General features: G+C 49.0%; 1 protein-coding gene across 2 annotated transcripts; it reads right to left on the reverse strand.

The window, feature by feature from the left end:
• Nucleotides 1-228: 228 nt before the first annotated feature.
• RGS9 (regulator of G protein signaling 9) lies at nt 229-23822 on the reverse strand. 2 transcript variants are annotated; one of them, XM_026046809.1, is made up of 17 exons: nt 23760-23822; nt 20419-20515; nt 17821-17871; nt 17558-17664; nt 16735-16786; nt 15572-15630; nt 15075-15151; nt 13876-13957; nt 13397-13459; nt 9795-9824; nt 9299-9360; nt 7476-7589; nt 6422-6537; nt 5849-5936; nt 4985-5123; nt 3730-3815; nt 229-2163 (listed from the first exon to the last, which is right to left on the reverse strand). In XM_026046809.1, exons 1-17 carry the CDS (start codon nt 23820-23822, stop codon nt 1992-1994), a joined length of 1458 nt encoding a protein of 485 aa, XP_025902594.1. In that variant the 3' UTR covers nt 229-1991. The 2 variants fall into 2 exon arrangements, with proteins under 2 accessions (XP_025902594.1, XP_025902595.1); XM_026046810.1 differs by lacking the exon at nt 3730-3815 and having other exon boundaries at nt 2059-2163.
• Between the last annotated feature and the right edge of the window lie 639 nt (nt 23823-24461).

Here is a 24461-nt window from a genome sequence, read left to right on the forward strand (position 1 = left end):
AAGCACAGAGCGTGCAGCATTAACCCCTGTAAACAGGACAACTGTGCAAAGCTGAGATGATAGGAAAAAAAAAAGGGGGGGAGAGGGAAGTGGATAGAAATAACAACAAAAAACAGAAGTGGAATTGGAGCAATTGGCTGGAACACGCAGGTTATTTGCTATTTATATCCTGCCTTGATCTTGCATGTGTTATTACACCCTAGCAACCCAGCCTGCCCAGTGCTCCCTCCTATACAAATCCTGAGGAGATGGTGCAGCTCCTCCCAGCCAAAAGCTTTGGGCCAGCCTTGCCAAGCTCCCTTGTGTCCTTCAGAGCCCTCAGCTCAGGTTGATGGTGCTCAGTACGTCACRTAAGTCAGTCTTCCAGTTGCAAGCAAAAATAAGAAATTTTACAGTCTGAGCCTGCTTCCCTTTATGGCATTGCAAAAATTTGCCATTGCTTCCATTGGGAACACGGGCAGGGACAGAGCAAGCAGGCCTTGGCATCCAAGCCAAAACCCCATACAATGTGGTTTCAGTTCCTCTAAGAAGATTTATCACCATGAGGTTAAAAGAGGTTACAGAAGTCACCTTAACTCAGCTATAAAAGGAGACTAGTTTTACAGCRACACCAGCTCAGACCAGCTATCAGACACAGAATCAGGACTAATATGCGCAGGGAGGGCGCGAACTGCTGTGAGGGACCTACCTATTGCTCAGTTATTTCCATGTTAGTGAGAGGCTGGTGCTCAACACCCTGATACTCAACAGTTCCCAAGCATCCAGCTTTCTGCACCTCCCACTTGCTGCAAAATCAACCCAGTAGGAATGAGGGACAAAACACCAATAGMAGGACTCAACAGGTTTCCTGCCCTTGGCATTTCCCACCCAGTCCCTCTGCTTCCTCTAAATTCTCTTGAATAAGGAAGCTTTTCTGCCTCCCCACTCCTTTTATCGGGCTTTGTGGGAATCTTCTCACTTCTGGTAATGGCGAGCTTGGTACAGACACACAGGGGCTTCCCAGCAAAGCCTGGGATCTCCCCAAGTTCTTTAGCACTAAACGACTTGTTTAGGTTTCCTCATTCTAAAGAGTAAAGGAGAAAAACCACTACTTAAAGCTGAAATCAGCTATTAATGCCTCCATCCTGGTTCTTCCTTGCCCCTGGGCTACAAACCAGTGGCAACTGGAACTACATTATGTTATTTTTTAAGCAACACAAAACAGAAGAGCAGGAAAAAGACAAGATGAGTCAGAAAGGATTTGATAAAAGAAACACAAAGCCTTGGCTGCATCCCTGAAGCCCTCCTGCAAGCTCTTGCAAGAGCCTGCTCTCCAAGCCTGCACACCAGGTCGTCATGAGGAAGGGTAACAGGGAGAATCCTCATGCTTTCACTCATTACCTCCACATGGAACAGGGGACTTGGGACTGTCATTAAAAAGGAGGGTCACCTAAACCTTTGGGAGCCCTCATCATGTTGACCTCATGGGAAGTCTGCCCTGCAGGTGTCCGTGGCTCTTCCACATGCATTAGAGGACAAGCACCCACACCATCACATTCCAAGGTGGGCAGTCGCACTCTGCTCCCAGCGGGAGCCCCAGCTCTGCTCTGGATAAAGCCAGTTTCCACCCCAAGGACTTGGGCAGCAGCAGGAGCAGGGCTGTATCCTGCCTCGTGCCATCCCAGGCTGCCAGCAGCAGAGCGAGAGGCAGAGAGATGCCCGGCCATCCCGGGGGCCCAGGGCTGCTGGAAAACACCCCCTTGGGAGTGTGCAGGAGAGGAGCTGGTGGCACCAAGGCTCCTGCCCAGCCAGCAGCAAGTCTCCAGCAGCACTTCCATGCCCGGGAAGCAGCACGTGCTGCTGCAGGGAGCAGTGACAGGCAGCGAGCGGGGCTGCTGGCAGAGCGGGCCGGGCAAACGTAAAGCAGCACTGACACCTTCAGGAAGGGGAGACGAAGCTCAAGCAGCCTCAGCTTGTCTTTCCCCCGGGCTGCGCCCCGCGGGGCTCAGAGCCTACTTGGGAGGGTCCTTCTTGAGCTGGCTCCTGCGGTCCAGCTTGCTCATAACCTGCGTGATGTCCACAGTGGTGGCGGCTTCTCTGGCTTTGGCCTCTTCCTCCAGCTTCCTCAGGATGATGGGGCTAGGGCTGGAGCGGAGGTGGCGCCGTCCAAAGAGGAAACTGGAGCTGGGCAGGGAGGGAGAGAGAAGCAGCRAGTTACCGAGGGGCAGGAGGGCATCAGAGCCTTGCACTGTCGCTCCCAAAGCGACGAGGATGTCCCGAAATGCCCAAGCATCCAGATGGGCCCAGGCAGAGCAGAATCATCAATGAGAAAAACATCCTGTCCAGTTAAATCCCTGAGGCTGTGCATGGGGATGGCACATGGCTCAGCACCTGCTAAACCCTGCCCTGGGTGGAGAAAGGCACCGTACACATGAAATACAGAGCTGTAACTTGGCATTTTGGCTGACTTTGCTCAGTGTTTCAAAACTGACCCCCTGAAACAGGGCTAGTGAGACCCGCAGCAGCCCATTAGTGGAAGGGCATGCTCAGATAGAGATGAACCTACCACCATTGGTACTGTACTTGCAGGGAAGCATAAGTACAGACTAGGTGGTTTAAAGCAGGACTCTGTCATGCTGAACTGCTAAAAGAGCAAAATCCAGCCTTGTGCTGGGACCCTAGGGACTCCCCGCTTTGTTGCCTGCATTTGTAGGCACTCAATGTGAGCCTGATCATCTGTTAACAGAGGAATCTTTTATTCGTGGTGCCCTCAAGCAAGCTCAAGACAGGGGCTACGATGGGTGGGGATCTGATCTCTGCCAGATCCAAAAGAATTCCYGCTGCCACTCCAGGAAAATCCCCCCAGCAGCGGTGAAAACAAGTGTTAAGGTTGGATGAAGTACAAGAGCTTTACCCTAAGCACGATGGTGAGTACTGTATTCCCAGGAGAGACACCCCAATCACGAAGGAAGTCACCAGGGAACAGCCACCATCTGACAGCACCCTTGCGATGTGCAGCTCAGGGGAAAACTAGCCAAGCCCCTGGCAAGTCACGGGCAGGTTTATTTTTTCCACTGACTTGAAGTGGATGAAGCCAAAGTGTCAAAGTCCACGATTCCTCTTTCCTGCTCGTGAGGTTAAAAAAAGTGGAAGAGGAACAGAGAGAAGTGCTCCACCCAGCTTGGCTCTGACACTGCACCTTCGGCTTTATGAAGCGACTGCAGCTCAAATGGCCCAAATTTGCTATGCAGGCCTCATCTTAGTCTGGAAAAAGCCCTTTCAAGCCTGTTCCTTTTCAGGCCTTCTACCTTGTGCCAGCAGTCACTCACATGCAAGATACTGTTTGTTCCAATTTGGCTGCTTTTCACCATCACTTCCCAGGGGGTGAACAGCTTTGTCCAGGCAGAGCTGAGTAGAATAGATGGAGAACACTGCAGTGGCTCTAGTCTGGAAGCCGACGTTTCATGGTGGAAGGTTCTCCCATACTCACCAAAAACACTGCTCTTATTCTTCTCAGGAAAGGAGCAATCATTAATTAATTAATTTAAAAAAACTCACAGACCAAGGTAGGCAATTGCCAAGTACTCTGGCTATAGTCAAGTCAGTTTCAACAGGCTTATAAACAGTGTAATCTGTCTCAAAGCATCTTCTTAATGAAAAATCTGTTTTACCCGACATCTAAATCTTAGCAGCTCTGCTGCAGCTTAAGCTGTTTTCCCCCTTGCTACAATTACATGCCATTTCACTTGCCTTTTTTTGACCGTCTCTTGAGGCACAATGGCCTTGGCCAGCATTTCCTTGTATATTGGAGACTTTAAATAGCGGCCATAGGAGTCCTACTAGGAGAAAAGGGAAAAAGGGGTAGTCACAGGTTGCAAACACCTTTATTAAAATCATCACCAAGGAGAGCTGCTCCGGAGCCAGGGAGGCTGGGGCTGCTGGGTGAGACTACCCAGTTCCAAGAAACTAACGCAATCCTAATGCACATTTCTTAATTCCTTAATCTCATGATAAAGCTTCCCAGGAAAGACCCAAGCCCAAAGGTCTCGACTCAGGCAAGTCCAGACCAGAGGCCTCAATGTCACTGCAGGGTGAAGGGCTTACATTTCAGGAGCAGAACTTTTCACAAATGGCTCAAATCAGAACAGTTTTTTTGCTTTCGGTGTCACCAGCTGCTCCTCTGGCCCACACTGCTCCTTCCTAAGTGTATCTTATATCTCATAAGGAGGATCCACAAGTTATTTATGATCTGATGATCTAATGAAAGCCATGACATTGCTGGCCAAAAATATCAGTCCCCAGGTAACCATGACTGCACCAGTCAGACCTAAAAAGGTCCATCAACATAACCACAGCAAACTGTGAGAAATAAGTTTTACTGAGTATTTTAAGACAGGAGCCATATCCTGTTCTGTTCTTGGTATAGAAGTCTTTCAGTTACAGCAGTTTCTACGAATTTTCCCAACCACTGCTAAAAGGCAGTTGTGCAACAAGCATCCCACCACAAGGATACTGCACGTGGCATTCAGACTGGTACTTAGAATGAATAAAGGACACTGTTGGGGGAGAGCACAGCTGCTGCTATGCAAAAAAAAAAGAAACCCAAACATTGATACTATCAATATATAACACACTTTCAGGTGCTGCGTGAACACTGAGTTTGTCTCCGACCAATCCTTGGGGTAAGAAAACAGCAACATCTCAGTTTTACATGCAGGAAATTATAAGATTTGTTCAAGCCATGAATAAGCTGGTGACCCAGCTGGTATTAAGAAGGCAGGACTTTGAGCACACAACTAAACTTCGTTACCTTGGGGCATGCTGGTGAGGAGAAGCTGGAAGGAGAAGCAACAAAGTACAAAGGCCTGAACCAGAGCTTGCTTAAGTCAGCGAATTTCAGGGACTTTCAGTGTTACTTGCAAGTGGCCTTTGTTTGAGAGCCCACACAGCCCTGGGAAGGCCCCAAGAACATGGAATCCCCCTAAGGCTTTGGGAACAAACAGACCTTTTTCATCAGCATGTAAATATGGGTCTGAGCAGCATCTAACACGTAACGATGAGGGTGCTTGAGACCTCTCACAGTGATGCCCATTGTGGTGCCATCGATGTTGATCCAGCGCCTCGCTCCTGGAGCCAGGAAGAGTCTACAACAAGAGGAAATGATACTACAGTTAAAGGGAGAACTCCCAGAGACTCTTCTGTCTATGGGACAAACAAGCAGTCCCTTCAACTCCCAGCTAGGACTGGCCACCACACCCGAGGGCTGTCCATGACATGCAGTCACTTCTTTCTGCAGCATATAAACCATGTTCTGGCCCACTGGAGGCCAAACGGGCCTCGCTAGTGCCTTCATACAGTGCCTGCTCTGAAGATCCCAAAGGACATTACCTCCATAAACTGATAATTTTCTCATCTGTAGGAAGCTTGGGCAGAGGATAGTTCTTAGACTTCTCACACTCGAAGTTGATGTGAGGTATTAGCTGCTCTTCAGTAATCTTGTCCCAAGGTAGATCCCAATGATATATGAACGATTCCATAAATTACCTGTATTTATCCACTTATAGTTTGCCTGTGGCAGTCCCCAGATCTTTGCTATTCCACTCTGATATTTAAACTACAATCTAAGTCCTCTCCTTTACAAAATTTAAGTGCAATAGTAGAAAAAATAATTAAATAGTTTATATAACAAAAGTGTTTTGCTTTCATCTTCAAAATGTTTCTTTACTACATGGAGACATAGCACAACCCACACTTTGCAGTTTACAAAGAAAAAAAATCAAGAATAAGTTATCTGGGGAGTGCTGAGGTACAGAGGACCTCAATGGGGCTTGCTATAATGAGTTTAATAATTAAAGATTTTCATACTCACTGGTAAATTTCTTCTGCTTTTTCTTTGACTTTGGATTGGTCTCCATACTTGAGATCCTCACAGGCTTCCCAGAAACTCAAATTCTCTCCTGCACAACAAGGATTCAGTTAGCAGAGGGTGAGACTGAGGAAAACTGCTTTGCATTTATTAGCTCCTAAGCTGAATTTGTTTGATTTGGTGTGAGCTGGCTCCAATCTCGAGCACCTCCAATTGTCAAACTGACCCTGAAGATCTCCTTGGGACTGAAGGAAGGAACAGCCTTCTGCTGCTCTCTGCTCAGGGGCAAGTGACACCTGCCAAGGGCATAAATCCAGTCACAGATGCAGCTYGGTGGGAGTGCTCCCTGTGCAGTGCCCAGCTGCTGTATTTTGTGCYCTGTGCCACTAGGTGGTATTGCAGGCACTGCCTGCACAGCCAGCGCCTCCAAATCACTCCGCTCGCTTTGCKTTGTGGCCTTGTCATCGTCACAGCCCCCGGTACCTATTGCAGAGCTGTGGCTTCTGCACTGCCGCTCTGAGCTGTGCAGTGTCCTTCAGTGCCTCCTAGGCAGAGGGAAGTGACACACGGACTCACCGCTGAACTCCTTCTTCAGGAAGAGCTGGAAGTTCTGCCGACCTTTGGGGTCTCTTATCAGCTCGCTGAAGTTGAGGGCCCATCGCTCCACGCGCATTCTGGTGGGGATTTCCACTCTGCAGAGGTTTGACACAAACAGCACTGCTGGTTTCACACGGACCATCTAACTGACATGTTCATTACAAGCTGAATGCCCTCTAGCAGAAGGCCAGGAGATCTCTGTGTTGTTTCCCAGATGCTGTCATGAGCTCCTCAGGTCAGTGCACTACATAAGTGGTGATTAAACAACTTGGTGCACGGTGAGATCAAGGTTTACCCTGTGCCTGCACTGCTCTTGCTACGCTCGCCAGCTTTGCAGGTCTGACTCAGCACCGTCCTGAAGGCAGCAGTGGTTGTAGGCCTGGGCTTAGCTTCTCCTAAACGCGCTCTGTGCTGGTGATACCCCTCAGGGCTGTCTGGCAGGACACTATCACTGACTCACGTGACAGTCAGTAATAGCCTGTACACATTAGTCCCAGAGGTGCCATTGTATAGATAACATATATCCAAACAGAGGCCCGAGGGAGACCTCACAGAGGGCATGGGCAGTCAATACACATCTGAATCTCACCTCTGGGTACRTTCTTTGGGGAGCTGTGTACAAGGACCAGCTCTGCACTGCTATACCATCAGCAGTGCATGAATTAATAAGGCTAAAGCTAAGCCAAGCAGCTACRCTCTGGTATTACTGGTCATATCCTATCCCTGTGTCAGGAAGGGCCAACTACACTCATCCAAGGTAAGGATCAGGCCCACTCAGCAGCTGCCAAGTGTGTAATCCCACAATCAGCTTGTGAATTTCCATAATATTAAGGAAAGCTCCACTTCAAGASGAAGGGGACAATGCTGTAAATCCAGCATTTCCTTGGCATGGACAAGCCATGCCAAAAGGGGAATGCTTCCTGACTCGTGATCAGCAGCTGGGTATCGTGGTGAGATCTGTACTTCCCCTTTCTCATTTCTATCAGCATAAAGTCAAGGGTAAAACACAAGGAGAGAGAATAAAAATACATACAGCTTCGCATTGAGGTCCCAGAACTCGGGATCATCGGTTATCCAGGGGTTGCTGGGGAGACATCCAGACAGCAAAGGGTCATTGGAGAGGAACTGCTCACAGTACTTCACAAGCCTACAAATAAATCCAACAAAAATCAAAGTATTCATTTGCAAGCAGGATTGTGGTCAGCCCCATTATAAACCCAAATAAATCATTACATGGACTGATTAAATAGCAGAGTTCATTTTTCCCTCCCATTTGCCATCAAACAGCAGTCTCGCGGTTATCTTTTAAAGTGGTCATTTTGGCAGCTCAATGGCTGAGAGAGAAGGGAAGCAAATACTGTATGGAATGGGATTGGGTCCTCCATAGGCTTTCCCCGGGGTTGGGAGAGCCCGGGAAACCCTGGGAAAACCCAGGAGAGGCAGAGCAGCACGGAGGAGCCTTGGCCTCTCCTTTCCTCCACGTACCCACCGTGCAGCTCGTTGCTCCGCAGCGGAGTCGAGGAGGGTTTGGCAGGAAATGAAAATCTCCTCTCGAGCAGCAACCACAAACACCTCTGCTGCACCTTCCGAGCTGGCCAGACTAGTAATTACAGCCAATTTCACCAGTGTGCTGGAATTTTAGCTTTCACCTCCTTTGTTCATTCTTAGCAGGGGGGAATCTGTTTTCTCCACTTAAAATTCATCCCAGGCCAAACAGCTTAGTGCATACGAAGCTGGGAGTCGTGTCCAAGGGCTCRCTGCTATCGGGCATCTTGGCAGAATCCCTGCAGTTGGACAGTGCTCCTGCACGAAGCATTCCACAGGCTTGGCATAGACCTGCTCTAGCCTATCTTCCCAGTGGAAATGCCAAGGCGTTCAGYACCTGCATAATTTCCTCCAATCCATATTCTAATCATGCTACAAATCTGTCAGCTCAGGCAACACCGCTCTGTCCTTTTAATGATTAGAGCTTTGCAGCTCCTCCTAAATCAATGCAACGCTCTGATGCATGCACACCATCGAGTTGCTGATCCTACCCTAATCAATAATAATTAGATCTGGACTCAAACCCCCAGCCGAGACAGACAAATATTTTTTGGATCTAGAAATTGGGTACTACATATTAGCAAGACAAGAGCCAATATATGAAAAGCCCCATAGCCAGACAGTTAAACATCGCAAAATTCATGGATGCAGYCAAGTCTCCCCTGCTCCAACTCTTCTGGGAAACTGAGGTGAGGAGTTTTAAGGGACCTGTGAGCAGAATTGGGGGCATCTCAAGCTGTCATCCTCACCACAAGGAGTGCTGCTTCCCCAATTCTTCCACCCATTTCATTCATCCACAGCCATCTTCCCTCAGCTGAATTATCCCAGCTAAGAGGCTGGAGCACCCTATTTAGCTCAGACCAGGAGGATGAGCCTGTCTCGCTATCTGTCCAGCACAGGCAGGAGATGGACACGTTGCTGTGTCCTAGCACCATGGCCCCACAATGAGAGCTGCTGCTCCAGACTCCAGGATGTGTTAGATCCCAAACCGTGATCAGCTAAAACGCCTTGTGATTTCAAAGGGAATTTCAACCAAGGCGGCGATGCTGCTCCATGAACATCCACAGGAAAGCTCTCCTTGGCTCTAAGGAAGCCTCTCTGCTGTAGCTGGGACTCTGTCCCCTCCTCTGCATTACACCTCCTGGCCAGGGACCACGCAGCCTGGAGAGCCAGCATGGAACCACCGCACGTGGCCACCGCAGCCATTCCCATGAGTGAGCCACCACCTCCCGCAAGGCGGAGCTCAATCATCTCATTAAGAGGAGCACCGAGGGCTAATTAACACGCGGACAGACAGAAGTCAGCACTTACCCTCCCAGGGAGACGGAYGATTTCACTCTGGTCTTCATGATGGCCTGCTGATAGTACATGATCTGAGAGGGACCAGATGTGACCAGTTAGGAGCATGGAAGTGAGAGAACATCGCCATCTCTACCTGAACCTCAGTCTCTCCCAGCGGGTCAGGCTAACGAGGCTGCTCCCTCCCTAATTAYTGGACGCCCAAAAGATCACAGAATCTCTATATTATCCCGGCCACACAGGTATTTTCATTAAAGTYAAGTCAAACATCAGAAGAGCATTTTACAGTGTGCAAACAATTAACACGAGCTCCTCATGCTGCATAACTGCACAAGGGCAACCCCACTGCTTCCCTCCCCACATCACACTTCTAGCTACATATAAGTGCTCTGGAAGATTTAGCATGCAAATATCATCAATCCTTGGTTGTCTCTATACTGGTGCCATTGGATGCATTTCTCCCACTACTTTAGATCTAATGAGCTAAATGAAGGGAAGGACCAGTTACCTCTCTCCTATAAACATCCATGGTTTTTTTCTGTAAAATAAAGAAACAAATATCATTAAGTTGGAGTAGGTGCTTTTGCCTACATTTTCTCTGAGAAATTAAGCACCATTGCAGGTCTGTGTGCAGTCTTCTCTAATTAATTGTCATTACAAATAAAATCAAACACAGCAAGMTCAACTAATCAGGGTATCATCAAAGCTAAAAGCACCCACATTCTGTAAATGGTTCCATTAGCTGTATTTACTGTTTAGCACTGCCTCTTCCATCGCAGCCTGCCTGTATGCCTTCAATTAAAGGGTTATTCTAATGGAGCTAAATAGATTCGTTTACAAGACACAGATTAGATCATTCAATATTAGCTAAAGGAGACAGGAACCAACACATTGCAAAATATAAACACCACAATTAAAAGCCTCAGGAGCAGTAGCTGCTGTGCTTACGTGGTGATTTGAATAATTTAGACTACGTTATATGTCATCTATGAATGAGCACGCCGTTGAAGGCGAGAAGTTAACTGCAGGGTGTTTATTCACACAGCTTCCTTTGAAACACAGTTACTTAGGGCAAAAAAATCAAGGAGGGAGAGGGGAAGAGAGGCCAAGGGGGGGATGTTCTCACAAGCCCTTAAAGGCTTATGCAGTTCTGCATCTCCTGGTTTAGCCACGCAGCTAATCTGCAGCCCACAATGATCCTAATTAACCCAGGCAGCCTCAGGTCTGCAGGGCGCCCCAGGAAGCCAAGATCCAGAATGCAGCGACAGGATCCAGCTGCAGAGCTGCCCTCTGGACACAGCCGGGCTCTCCCGCGCTGCTCTGCCACGGGACCRTGGTGGGGACACATCTGCCTTTTAATCCTATTGCTAGTCCCACTCTGGAAGGGGTTGTTTGACGTGTGAGAGATACCCACATGTAGCTGAAAGGCAGCTGGCTTTGAGAAGATGCACTCACCATTTCAGCAGCAGGAGCCAGATAGGGCTCTATAGATTGGCTGATGTGTTGCCTAACACAGAGTCAGCCCATCTGATCTTCACACAAGCCTAGCCTAGCCAGTACAGCACGAAGAGATCCCTGTTGTGGGATTGCAGGAGTAGGGAGCTTTGTTTTGTTTTTTTCCTGCTGATGGAAGTGCCATAAGTGTCTTGGAATGACTGCAGTGCATGTCATCTCAGCAGGGACAACCAGGAAAGCAAGCAAACACTGCAGAGATGCTCTGCAGGCCACACACATGGAACAGAGAGGATTTAAGGGCTGATATATCAAGGGAAGCACAAGGATCTCAGACAACAGTAGGACCATCAGCCATAGACCTACAGCCTCCCTGTTGATGCAAAGTCTCCCGGGACACACTATAGGAGACAGAGGATTCAAGTGGGCTGTTTGGCTGGGAGAAACTAGCAGCAACTAGCACAGAGCAGCAGCTGAAAGGCAGGAGAGCAGAGCTCACTAAAACCAGGGCACTGACACTGGTATTTGAAGGTAAGCAGAACTCCAAGGCAAAAGTAAATTGGGCTCAAAAAACATCAACTAGTTAGCTTGGAATTACTGGGAAAAAAATTGCTGGATGCAAGCGCAGAGTAAAAGCTTTGTTCCCTTTCCTGCTTTTAAAGGTCTGCCTGATGCCAGGGCAGCTTTCTTGTAAGCCCTGTTTCTACAGTGTCATCATTGTTTCAGAGGACCAAAAAAATTAACTACTTATTATTACATTTACTGTCCTAGAATTGCCTTCTTCCAAGAGCTTCATTTCTGTTCCAGGCCAGCTATTTCCTGCCCAGTAGGAGCTCATTAGCTCCTTAGGGAACCTGAGATACAATTCAGGCCCCTCCAGATTTACCAAGTGCCAGCTGAACTGTTCCATTTGATGAAACTAGAGAGTGGTTAGGGCATTTAATTTAGGAAAAATATCAGCAGATTAAAACCATTAGGTGGTTTTAAAAGGCCCCTAATTTCTTCTTCCCTTTTGCCAGATGGATGTCTTGGAGAGCCCTGGTGCAGTGGGGTGAGAAGGGGTGGATGTTGGCATAACTGCTTGAAGACACCTCACACGTGTAGTTAAGTTGTGTTAATCTTCTACAGGGGTCTCAGARGCAGGAGGTCACAGCACATTTGCACAAGACAGACAGCTGGTGGGAAAGAGAAAACACAAAGTTAAATGTTATTTATAGCCAGAAGGGTCATCATGTAGAAAAGTCATATGCAGGTAAATAAATAAAGCTAATCCTACGCCTGCCCACACGGAAAGCTTCTCAGAACCTATGTCCCACACCAAGGATCCCTTCCTGTCAAAGCCTGAGCATGCAGGAAAGCCTGGGTGGCTCTGCTGGATATTTGCAGAAAGCACAGCAAGAAGAATCTTCCCTTTCCTGCTYGGTCTCCACAGAGGAAAGGCAGCTCAGAGACCAACTTAAAGGAGAAAGGCATTGAAGTCACCTCAAGCTTGGTGTCCTTGGCTCAGGCCCTCATCACTCATTGGGATCTCTACTTAAGTGTAAAGTATAGGGGGCCTTTCGTGTCCAGGGTGGGAATTGCACCCATCCTCTCCCTTCATCTGTGCTCCAAGCAGCTGTCAGTTGGCTAGAGGCTTTCAGAAAGTTTGCAAACCCCMAGTCTCCTGCCATGTCAGCTGTAAAACCGTGGGCGAGAACGGGAAGCCAGCCTCCTCTTCAGTCTCCCTTTCTCTCCTCCACTCTTTCATTTTCACTCTGAGGGGGGGGGAAGCATTCCAGCAGCTAAAAGATACAGTACAAAGACATAAAATATCCCCCAATCCTAGCGTTTTGCTCATTTTTAGTCTCTATGGCAACAGAACACAATTGGCCAAAGCAATTATCCAGCCTCTGCCCGTTGAGATGCTTAAAGGCTGCTACAGAAATGAGAAGTTGTGGGAAGACAGGGCGTTTGATCGCAGTAACATTTACATTTAATTGCCACAACACACTTTGACTTCGCTTCCAAGTGAATGTTATGAAGTGCACAAATAAAGGATCACTTAAAAGGGCTGATGAAGAAAGGGAAGGTTGGCACCAATTCTCCAGCCACTGACTGCATTTGTTGCAGTGTGGACTCTGGATCTGTCCCACTTGGGTTTCAGTCTCAGGTCAGTAATGTTTCTTCAGGGCCTGAAGACACACAATATTTATYCTTATGCAATGTAGTTTGTTCCCTATGCACTACCCCAACTTCATCTTCCTCTTGCTCATTCTCCTTTTGGAGGTCTTTTTTATAAACCTGGATCTTTCCTCTGGATCCTTTATATCCCAGAACCCCACAGTTAATTTGGCACTAATAGAAAAAGCATCAACAAGCAGCTGGAGGCAAAAGTTTCCTYAGTTCAGTTTCACCAGCAGAGAAAGTGTCCTGTAATTGCACACACAAGCTACCTGAAATCAAGTATTTTAAAGCCCAAAGAAGTTGCCCAATGCTGTTTTGTTGGACACAGCCCTGGGACAACGAGACAGCTTCGGCTTCTGGCCCATGCAGCCACCGCACCTGAGCTGACATGCTCAGCCTCCAGTGCCCCCCAAAAACACAGCAATGGGGTTACTATCCAGGTCTTCCCAAGTCAAGACAGTAGATATGACAATAATGCAGCCTCACCTGGTTTACCTTATTTTCGTTAGGATCTGTTACTCGGTCTATTCCATACTCCAGGACATCTTGCATGCYGGGCTGTCATAAACAAGAAATATCAACACCTTTGTAGCTCAGTTGTTTTAAAGCCAATAGGACACATTAAAGCACAAGGGGAACCACAGACCTAGAAGGGCTGCTGCTGCTCATTCTTTGCTGCCACCTCACACACTATTCCCAACTGAGGCCTTTAACTAAGTCTCCCTCCCTTGCATTTTGAGTGCAATCAAGGAGAAAAGTTGGGTGGATTCAGGATTCCTGTYGCCTCCCGGTCTCCATCTGGGAGTGACCGTGAAAGTGCAGCATGTCCCACTCTGTTTTTACCCACAACTTGCCCCCAAAGCTCCTTTGCGTTACTGCCACTGAGCCAGCTGGTTCCTCAGCTACCAGCTGGTTCCCCAGGGCTTGGCAGCACCAGTTAGATACTGAAACCACGTAGAGCGGCCCTGACTTACAGGCACTCGGTTCACGAGCCAGTAGGCTCTCTCCTGGCAGTCCAGCGCGTACCTGTCCGCCTTCTTCCGCTCCTTCCCTGCCCTGCAAAGCCAAGAAGAGGAGTGAATTTCAGCAGAGGCACCTGTGGACCTTCACCCCTCCATGAAGGTGACAGAGCCCCAGCCTTCACTGCTGCACAGACCCCAGGCCGACTGCAAGGCTTCCTTGCACAGACTGCACGTCCAACCACCCAGAATCTAATTCTAGCCTCCAAATCATGTCCTTCACAAGGCCACACATGACTGCTCTTCCCTCCTCTCTCTTAGGGAAATTATCTTCTTCCTGAGCTCAGCTGGGAGCAGACACATCCTCTTTTGATTAGAGGGACAGCCCTTTGGTACAGTTTCATGCTAAGAGTCCCTTACTTGTGGTCAGTCAGGCTGCCTCATGTTTATTTGCCTCAGATGTTGCTGACCAGTGTCTGAGACCTCCATGCAGAGATACGTTCTATACGTGCCTCATCCCCATCACTCAGTTAAGGGGGACATTTTCATCCAAAAATGATCTCAAAATGGTGCCAGGAATGTTCTCAGGAGCTAAAAATCAACCATCTCAATCTCTTCTATGAAACAGAACGGGCACTAGAAAAGTTTGGGTTGAATCAACTAATTCTAATTTCATCTACTATTTTATACACAGTCTTATCTATCTTTAAAATTGTATTTGGTATCCCTAAGCCTAAGTCTGACCTCAGTTTACAACAACAGCCTCATGCTTAACAAGACAGTTATCTGATGAGCTGTGTTCTGACCCATTGGCTACAATCCTGGGCAAGATATAAACAGTCCTTGAATGGCAGGAGCAAAATATGCCATGCTGGGAAGTAGAAAAGGTGAAAGGAATCCACAAAAAGGGAAAAGACTGTCTCTAAAGGAGTAATTACATCTCATGTCCACTAACTTCCCCRTGAATTTGAAGCATCCAGCCAAGCTTCTTCACTTATAAAAAGTAGGATGAACAAAATGTCCCTCCTAAACTGAGAGGCCACAAGCTGATACAAAAAACAGGTTTATTTTAGAGTCTCGAGGGGCACTTGCGAGCTATTTTAAAGCTGCAATCTATGTTTTAAACTGTACCTTAAGTGCATATCTAGATAGCAAAGCTTCGTCTCCTCACACCCTCCCCAGTGAGGCAAATAACAGAAACTGAGGTGACTCACTTATACTGCTCTTTGGCCTGCATAATAACAAAATCCCATTTGTAGTTTATTTTTTTATTGAGCATGTTGTAATGTTCCTGAAATAAAAATAAAATAGCAGTTAGTACGTGAATGCTGGACAAGGCACTCTCCTCCTAGGGCTTTCCTGACTCTCCACAATTTGACTAGTCAGGCTGGCAGCTAAGCTAGAAATTCCGGTTTCTTCCCAGTATAATTCATACAAACTACAGTATTTCAAAAGTACCACTGCGAGGAGGGCAATTACCCTTTYTGAAATTATCAACAATTACCCTTGTTGAAATTATCCCCGACTTCAGAATCCTCTTCCTGCACCAGTTTCTTTTTCACTTTTACAATTTTGGCCTTTGAGGCCCCTGGAGGAATATTTCAARCAATTGCAATTTGATTTTCTTTGCCATACTCCAGCTACAGGAACAGATGGCCAGAGAAACAGCAAAGTAGAGGCTTGCAATAGAACAAGCACAACATTTCCTTACCTTTTCATATTCTTCTAAAATCCCCTTCCTCTTTATGTTCTTCTTTGCTAGGTAAATTGCTGGGTAAGAAAAGGAAAAAAAAAAAACAGTAAAATACACTTAAACCAAAATATCCACATCCAGAACTCACATAAACACAATCTTTGTCTATTAAATGAGATGAAGAGATAAAAAATATCTTTATATCTTAATAGACAAAGACTGTGTTTACATGGGTCTTAATATCTTAATARCAATTAAGACATTTTCCCAGGCATGAGCTCCAGTCCCACCAGACGCTCATTGAAGATGAACTGGGAGCTTCCATTTTGCCATGGACACTCCCTGATCCGGGACAGGGGTTGGAGCAGGGCACAACGAGCAATGTGGGCCCTTATTCCAGCAGTTGAGCCTCCTCCGGGAGCCGAGCCAGGGCCTCCAGGGCCATAGGATACTGGGCCAAATCTTTAAGATGTTGAGGGTTTTAGTGTTCTTCCTATAAGCTTTCCAAGCACAGGCCTATGTCTTGTTCCAAGTTTTGTTCAAAACGTTCCAATCTAAAAGTGTTTTTCTTCAGAAGATCTACAGCATAATGTAGATAAAAGCCACATAGGACAAGCTTGGCRTAAACAAACCAATCTGAAGTGCACAGCATAGCCTGAAGGAGCAAATCAAGCTGTTTGGCCCAAGTYTCACGACCAGGCCTATAATAAAAGACATTACAATGGCAGCAAAGATCAGTATAGAAAAGCTGTCACGAGATGCTGCAGCAACCACAAATTGTTTAAAGAAAGAACCAGCTCTAAATGCAGGGCTTGATCCAAGCTGCAGGGAGGCAGCCTTGGGCCAAGGTCCAGGAATACACTCAACTACTCAGGGAARGTTAAGCTTGTGTTTAAAGTCTTCCCTACTCAGTAGTGTACTTAGATGTGTTCCAGGCTGATGGGTCCTGATGGAAAAAAATGGAGATTTAAACACTTTTATCTAATTAAGGTCACAACAAGGCAGTCACATCCAGAGTGCTCCCTCCATTCTGCATTATTTAAAAAAGAGCATAAAAGAAAATGCTGGTCACTGCATGGGGACACACAACAGAGACACGAACAGCAGACGTGGTATGGGACTGTGTGCACAGAGACACAGGACTGAACTGCCCCTCCTGAACAAAAATAACTCTCACTTACCATAGTCTGTGTCATCAGCAGGCCAGCTCTGTGCGGGCCAGAAATAGGGAGTCTGCAAAAACACAAGCCCTTGGGTAGCACATAGTAACTTTGAACTCACACTTGGAAGCACCCACAGTGGAAAGGGAGGAATCCTTTTCTCTCTCCCATGCTCAGAAGCTCAACACCCTGCCGGTGGGCAAGCACACRCAGTGGTGCAGCTGGGCCAGTCATTGCAACACAGCTCGTTAGACTGGTGGTGTCAAACCCCCTTCTGCCCTGCAACCAACTAAAATGGTTAAACCCTTCACCACCGCCTGAGCATTTACACGGAGATGCTGCAGCCTAACTTGGCAGCACAGGGGAACCAAACTCCTCACTGGAAGTTCCTGTGAGCATATCTTAATTTCTCAACATAAGGGAAACAGTCCATGCATGAACTTGGCCATAATCCATTACTGTGCTTTCTATSCATTCATTATTCAGACTGCTCACCTAGTACTAGTTAACACTTAGATATTACCCAGAGATCACCTATGACTAGGATTTCATTTGATACTTTTAAGACCAAGAAAGGAAAACACATTTAGAAGAAAACATAGTCTTTAGAGTAGAATAAAAACACTAATTTAGTCAAAGGCAGCATCCCAGTTTGCTTTTAAGTGGTGCCAGAGTGGGAAAAGTGGCCTCAGGCTCTGTGGACCCCTCTTCCATTCTTCTGCATGCCAAAAGATAAGCACAGCTACTTAGTTCAGCCTTGTGACTCCAGCTCCTGGAGAACTGCTCTAGTTGTCTGATTTTCAAACTAGCTTCAGTCAACCTCTTTAGATGAGCTGCAACTCACTTGGAACCTGTACAGGCTGCTGTCTGCTTTGAGGGCGAGGTTCTTTGGCTCCTGCAGAGGATAGATGTATCCATACTTGACAAACAGGTCCCCCAGGTGCAGTGCCTCTGGAAACGGAGGAGAAAGATGCTGYGATTGCACAGAAACACCACAGTGGAGTTCAGAAGTGAGCTCAGAACAGAAGAGCACATCTAAGGGAGTTGTTTGTGGAGAGCTTTAAGTTTTACAAAACCAAAGCCTTCCCTGTTTACATTTCTACCTACCTTCTCCAGTGATCTGCAAACGCTGGAGAATCCACTGCAGTATATCATTACCTGCAAAGCAAGGAAATTATCAGGTACTTAGAAACATGCAATGCATGGGCCAAAGGGGGATTCCTCCACTCCTTATCGCAACACTGCTCTCCAGCCTAGCAAATGCATGGATCCCTCATTCCACATGTGTCCTCAAATGTATGTCCCCACTGTCCATGCTGCCTTTTGGGTGTTTCTCCTGAGTCTGCATCAACTTCTGATCAGGAGAGGGAGCAGGGCAAAGGCAACCAACTCAGGGCGGTTCATAGCAAGCGTTGAGGAGACCCACGTGTGGCCTGAGCATCAYTTAAGCCTTCGTTATTGGCTTAGAAAGGGCTTCAGCAACACACATTCCCAGGGAAGATCCTTGTCCTCGTTTTGCACCATCATATCTGGAAAGAATCACTGCAAAGTATCTCCACATTCACAGAGCACGATGTTACCTTAGCTTTAGATAGGCACCAGTGACTGATCTTCTCCAGTCCTTTAAGGGACACTACTTACAGTGTAGAAGCAGCAGCGAAGTCTTAGATCTACTTAGACTAGGGTAGCACRCTAGCCCAACTTGGATTGGTAACAGGACATATTGAAAGAAAGCAAGATTTCTACATTCACAAACATTTCATTTCTCCAAGTTCACTTGTTGGGACGTAGCCAGTCACGCCCATAGTCAGCATAAACTTCCAATAGTCTTGTAATCTTCATCTAGAACTTACTACTGTGAACCTCCTTCCACTTAAACAAGGTCAGGCAAAAAAAAAAAAAAAACACCATGCACTCAGTCCCACATCAATATCAACAGACCTTTCCTTCAAACGTCCCCTGCAACTGCAAAATGAAGCGATGACCTTTCTTGACACTGGAGTGATGCCTTAGCCTCCTAATGGGGCTCAGAGCTTTTATCCTCCTGCCTGTTTCCTGAAATAGCTGAAATTAAAGGATTATCTCATCACTTATTTCTAGACAGCTCTCTTTGTAAGCCTTTTCCCTAAAAGGTGCACATTAAACATGGATAGTTATTTGCCTTTTCAGTTGTGAGTCATTTTACTCACACAGAATTTACCTACCTGTCTTCCTGAATTTGAGAAGCTCAGTCCTCTTCAGTAGATTAACACCCACCGATTGATTTGCTCTAATGYCTTCACAGTTTCCTCATTAATCAGGAATCGGTCTCATCTGCCACACCTAGATGCTAATTGGTGTATATACAAYTTGGGGAGCACTAAAAATATCATCTTCTAGAGTCTGATAATGACTGACCAGGAAAGAGACCCTAAYGTGCTCATCAGAAGCCGATGAGAACTAACGACCTACACAAGAGGGAAGCCCCAGCAATTGTGGTTGAGGAACCAGAACAAAGTAGAGAGCACACGAAGAGGATAAACACCCACGGGTACCTTCCCTCCACATCATCTATCTACTGACTTTCAGGAACTGGTATTTCAGAGTGCTCAGACATCAAGAGAAGCACTTGTTCCCACTTCATCTAATCTGCCTGGCATGCTGTTTTGAGCAGARGGGAAACTTCTGTGCAGCACTGCCTTAACTGCTCAGCAGGAACTAGAGGGGGCAGATCCTCTGCAGATGCCCCAGCAGCTTCAGTTGGACAACCGCTACCTGGTTTGGGTGGTAACACACAGAACGAGCTCCAGACAACGAGCTTCAGGTGTCATCCAAGCTCTCCTTGCCCCTGCRCTGACTCAGGCTGTGCCCACAGGCAAGTAAATTAACCTTCCTGCCTTTCCTTACATATATTAAAAAGTCCAAACCATGTGCAGGGCCTAAAAGGCTTTGCAAATGCCACGGGGAAGAATTAATCTATCTGGCCAAGTCTTCTCCTTTGTTGCCTGGAGCTCACTGCTTTCAGTGGCAGTTCTTGTTCACAATATCGAAGTGCTGCAGGAAGCYCAGAACAGGACGGGATTTTGGGGCAGTCTGTGTGAATATTTACAAGGCAAGATCCCTCACAGGAGGTTACATGAGGGTTTGGAGAGCAGGGAAGTGCCAAGAGCATTGCCAGGGCCCTGGGAAAGGAGCTACCAGGCACAAGGGCTGTGTGCAACAGGAGCTTCCTCTCACACTAGATATGACCCGGCTGGTTTTTCCTTAGCCCATTTGAAGAAGGCAAAAAAGTGTCATTTAGAGGCAGAGAACCGGGTTGAATGTCTAGCTTATTTCCTGCTGTTTGAGGGGAAAAAATGGTTATTATTGGAAAATGCCAAGGAAAAATTCTATTCTGCCCAGTTTAATTGTTTTTTAATATTTATCTTGATTTGTGATCCAGCACCAGCTGAAGCTTCTGTTCCCCTGTATTGTAGGGCAAAGGAAGGCTAGAGGAGTCAAACTCTGGTGAGACAGCTGTGAGTGTGTGACCAGCAATGCTCACATCTCTTCTGCAAAGAAGACACAAGTGAGGACGTGATCAAGGGCGCAGATGTTTCAAAGGACACACGGCACAGTTATTGGAAACAGGAGCTCCAGGGCATACCCAGAAGCCAAGGGTGGCCACCCATAGCTGTTCTTTGAACAACTTTGTTGGCTGGTCCCTTCCCCAGGACAAGCTCCTACCTGTCACGGCGTGCGGGATGTTTGTGATCATCACCCTCTGAGTGTGCGTCTTGACGCCCGTGTCCGGATTCTGCATTTCCATCATAAGGGTCTCRATCTGCAGAGCACACAGGCAGGGGCTGTGTTAGGACAGGCTGTACGAGAGTAGCGAGAAAGGCAGGAGGGACCCCAGGGCCTCTCATGGGGCTCTGCAGAGGAGCAGGRAAGCTGCTCGCAGGGAAGCGACCGCTCTCCTCTCCAGACCCTTCCCCTTGGAGATGCCACCTTGAGATGCCCAAGAAGTGCAGAYCCCAGGGAAGGGAGAACAACCCATCCCTTGGGAGCCACAGGTACCACCCGGCCCCTGAGCAGCAGACCAAGGCCTGGGTACAGAAGGGACCAGCATTACAAGTGGGGAAGCACACAGGCTTTTCAGCTGGAGAGATTTCTTATTCTTATTTCTTATCAGCTGGATACCACGAGAGCAGCGGTTTTGCAGAATATGCTCTTCCTTCTCTACTCCATTTCTAGATGGTTCAAATTGTTCCAACAGGACCAATTTTGTCTCCTCACATCCATTTCGGGAGAGGAAGCAGCTTTTTAAACTAGGATCAGTAGATACAGTGGGTGCAGCTTGATGGCACTCATAGGGAAGGATATTGTTWTCACAGGCACCATGGTGACCTAGGACCAAAACCTTGCCAGGTCCAACGAGGCTTTCAGCCGGCCCTCGCTGCATGGAGCCCCCAGCCCTGGTCCGGAGGCAGGGACAGGGCAGCCCCTCATTCCCTGCTGGATTCAGCAGCCAGGTCATTACCAGGTGATTGGGAACCCACCAGAGTTTCCCAGCACAGGATGTTCTCTCCTAACGAGCAACGAGCTCCAGACAGTCGTCACTCCCACATCCTGCTGGGCTCCCTTGCATCGTTTAAGAAATGATTGATATTAAAAGAAATGAACGGGGAATGGGGAGCTGCCTACTGCTCTGGCCGCAAACCGTGATCCAAACACAGCTCTTGCTCATCTCCCAGGGGAGATGGTCTGCATCTGGTTTGAAACCGTCTGGTTTGAATTTCACATCACTTGATGTGAAATTAGAACTAGAAGCCGCGTCCTGCCGTGCTCAGGGGTGCAGGGGCACGAGGTGAACAGGGGTGGCAGAAGCACTGGCAGAGCCCAGYCCTAGGCTCATTCCGAGGCACCTCCGAGGTCTCCTTGCAAACCAGCCCCAACCTCTGCACAGCGGCAACCTCACAGACCAGAGCAAAACCATCTCCAACAGCAAAAAGCCACTGGGTTTAAGCGCAAAGCACAACTAAAGGTGCAAACCGCGGGAAAAGGCAGCACTCTGCAAGCTGCACAGCAGCACATGGGAGCCGTGGGCAGGGGCAGAGCCAGCACAGAGCCCTTGCCAGGGGCAGGCCGGTGCTGCCGGCTGCCCGCGCGCTACCCGGCTGTCTCCAGCACAGGAGCAGCAGTGGCCAGGTGCAGAGGCTGCCGTGCAACAACCACACAACAACTCTGTGCAACAACAAACACAACTCGGGGCGAGCAGCTCGACCCCCTCAGCAGGGGCACAGGGCAGGACCTGCTCCTGGGCTGTGCTCCATACAGCACAGACACATCCTCCCCCTCACAGGGGACCTRCTCCTGGTGCCAAAATTAAACATCTTCTCACGCAGCTTCCTCCATCGTAAATATTTATCCCATTCTGCATCCCCTCCTCTTTACTACCTAATTCCGTTTGCAAAGATCAATATTCCCTCCCTATTCCTCAGATAGGTGTGAGGATAAAAAGTTGTATCCCTATCTCAAAAGGATAATTCATTTTCTAGGCCTGCACGTTAACAACCCCTCCTTTCCACGTGCGCCTTTTCCCTCCCTGTGCCACCTTCCCCCACAGCAGCAGATCCCAATGGAACCTACAAAGCAAAGGGGCAGCCACCACAGTCACACAAGTGTCCAGACAGACACGGGCATCTTGTCCAGGAGGTTCCCCTGGAACCTGTTTCCTTTGGAAACACACTTTCCAAAGCAATTTGGAAGGGAACAAATCACAAGCCAGCAGAAGAGCCGGTGCATGGAGCAGCCTGCCAGCTCCAGAGGGACAACAGGATCAGCTGCATCCCAGGAAATCCCTCTGTTCCAGCCGGGGGCGAGGCTGGAGCACAGGCTTAACCAATTAGCAAAGCTTCTCTCCAGGATTTTAGCTCCTCGAGGATCTAATTCCATGAGGTGCTAAGGGGATCTGTGCCAAGCACCRTCAGCTGCCACCACCCGCAGCAGCTGCCACAGGTGCCGGGGACTTCAGGGCACGCTCTGCTCTCGGAAACACAGCCAAACCCAAGCAGACGGCACCAGTGCAACAGCCAAGGCTCCATCCCGGGCTTCCCCACTGCCCGGGAAAAACGGGACAGGGTGGGGAAACACTGAGAGCCCAGGACTGTCTACTGACTCCTCAGGAGGCTCCTTTCCAAGCAGGTCTGGGTCATGCAAAGCCCATAACTGCTCAGATGTCTCCCTGCTTGCAGCACCAGCCCTTTTCTCCGGGACAAGCAGCTGCTTTAACAGCTCTTCCCACCTGAGGATCAGGAGCTTCTCCTCGGCATCCCCACGCGAGCATTCCTGCGGGGCAGGATTTGACCCAGGGTGTTTCTTTTGGGAGGGCTCCCAAATCGACCTACAAAAACAAGGCACCAAAAAACCATCCTCTTCGCTGCCTCCAGCCCAAGAGGTGCCTGTGTCTGCAGCTCCGAGTGCGCACTTTGGGACCGAGAAGCTCCCACATTTCCCCTTCCAAGGCTGTGCTTGCCCCTGGAAACCCACCTAATTCCACTCAATAAGACAAGCCACAGGCAGGAAAAGCAGCTGGGAGAAACACTTGCTTACAACGCTGCAAAAAATATCTCTGCAGACATCCGTTAGGCTAGAACTGGCTACGTTTTTTGAATGAACATTGCAGAAAAAGAAAAACGCCAAAGGCGTTACAACACTACGCATCCCGTTCCATCCCAAACGCGTGGGCGCCTCTTCCCACTCGCTCAGCTGCTCCCGCTCACAAACAAACACGGCAGGAGCGGGAAGAGGGAGCCAAGAGCCGCATCCCTGGGGAACAACGAGCATCACCTGGGCGCTCCAAGGGTCCCGGGCAGCCGGGCAGGACAGGGGCCTAACGCAGCAGGTGATTTTTCTTTTTCTCTTCCAGTTTACGGCCCCATTTTAGGGCCTTTAAGGCACTAAAGAGAGGGCAGAGGAATGGACCCGGCGGCAACACGACAGCCCTCCCAGCACCGAGCTACCGGAGCGGACAACGCTGTTTGCTCCACGCAGGCAGGGCTGCCCCGGCGCGGTTCGGCCCTCACCTTTTTGAGGAAGGCCATCCGCGGGCGGTGGCGCTGCCCCTGGTCCAGCCGCGCCACGGTCATGGTGCCGGGGGAACCCAAGGGGACCGAGCGGGACCGAGCGGAGCGGAGGCGCCGTCCGAGCGCACCTGGCTGCGGGCGCCGCCGCTGCCGCCCCCCATGCCCGCCGCAGGCGGCGCCGGCGCCGCGCGCCGCAGCCAATCAGCGCGCGCTGCCCCGCACTCATTTGCATGAGGGCGCGGGGGCGCGCGGCCAACGCCCCGGGCCGCTAGGGGGAGCGCGGGGCGGGGCTGGGGACGGGGATCGGGACGGGAATTGGAACAGGGATCGGGACAGGGCTGGGTGCATGCAGTTAGGGCTAGGGGCAAGGGGTATGGTCGGTGTAGGGCTCACATCTGGGTGCAGGTGACAGAGCTGGGTGCTAGTCGTCCCGCCTCAGCCAGCGGGTGGGTGGGCGCTCTCTGATGGGTGACACTGGAAACTCAGAGCTCCATCTGCCCAGCCAGTTTCTTCCACAAATCCAGCATCTCCTTGTGATGCCCGAGGGCTCAGCCTGCAGGCCCAGAGTGGGGAGCACAGGGCTGGCTCCTCGGGCACAGCGACAGCTCCTGTGTCCCATCTCCCGCTCAGCACTCGCGGGAATMGGTGCCAGCCACGTGGGCACGTTCTGCTTCACTCACATTGCAGACCCGCAGGTACCTG

This window comes from Nothoprocta perdicaria, unplaced genomic scaffold (genome assembly GCF_003342845.1).
Source record: "Nothoprocta perdicaria isolate Ctin4 unplaced genomic scaffold, notPer1 scaffold_46, whole genome shotgun sequence".
NCBI classification, from domain to species: Eukaryota; Metazoa; Chordata; class Aves; order Tinamiformes; family Tinamidae; genus Nothoprocta; species Nothoprocta perdicaria.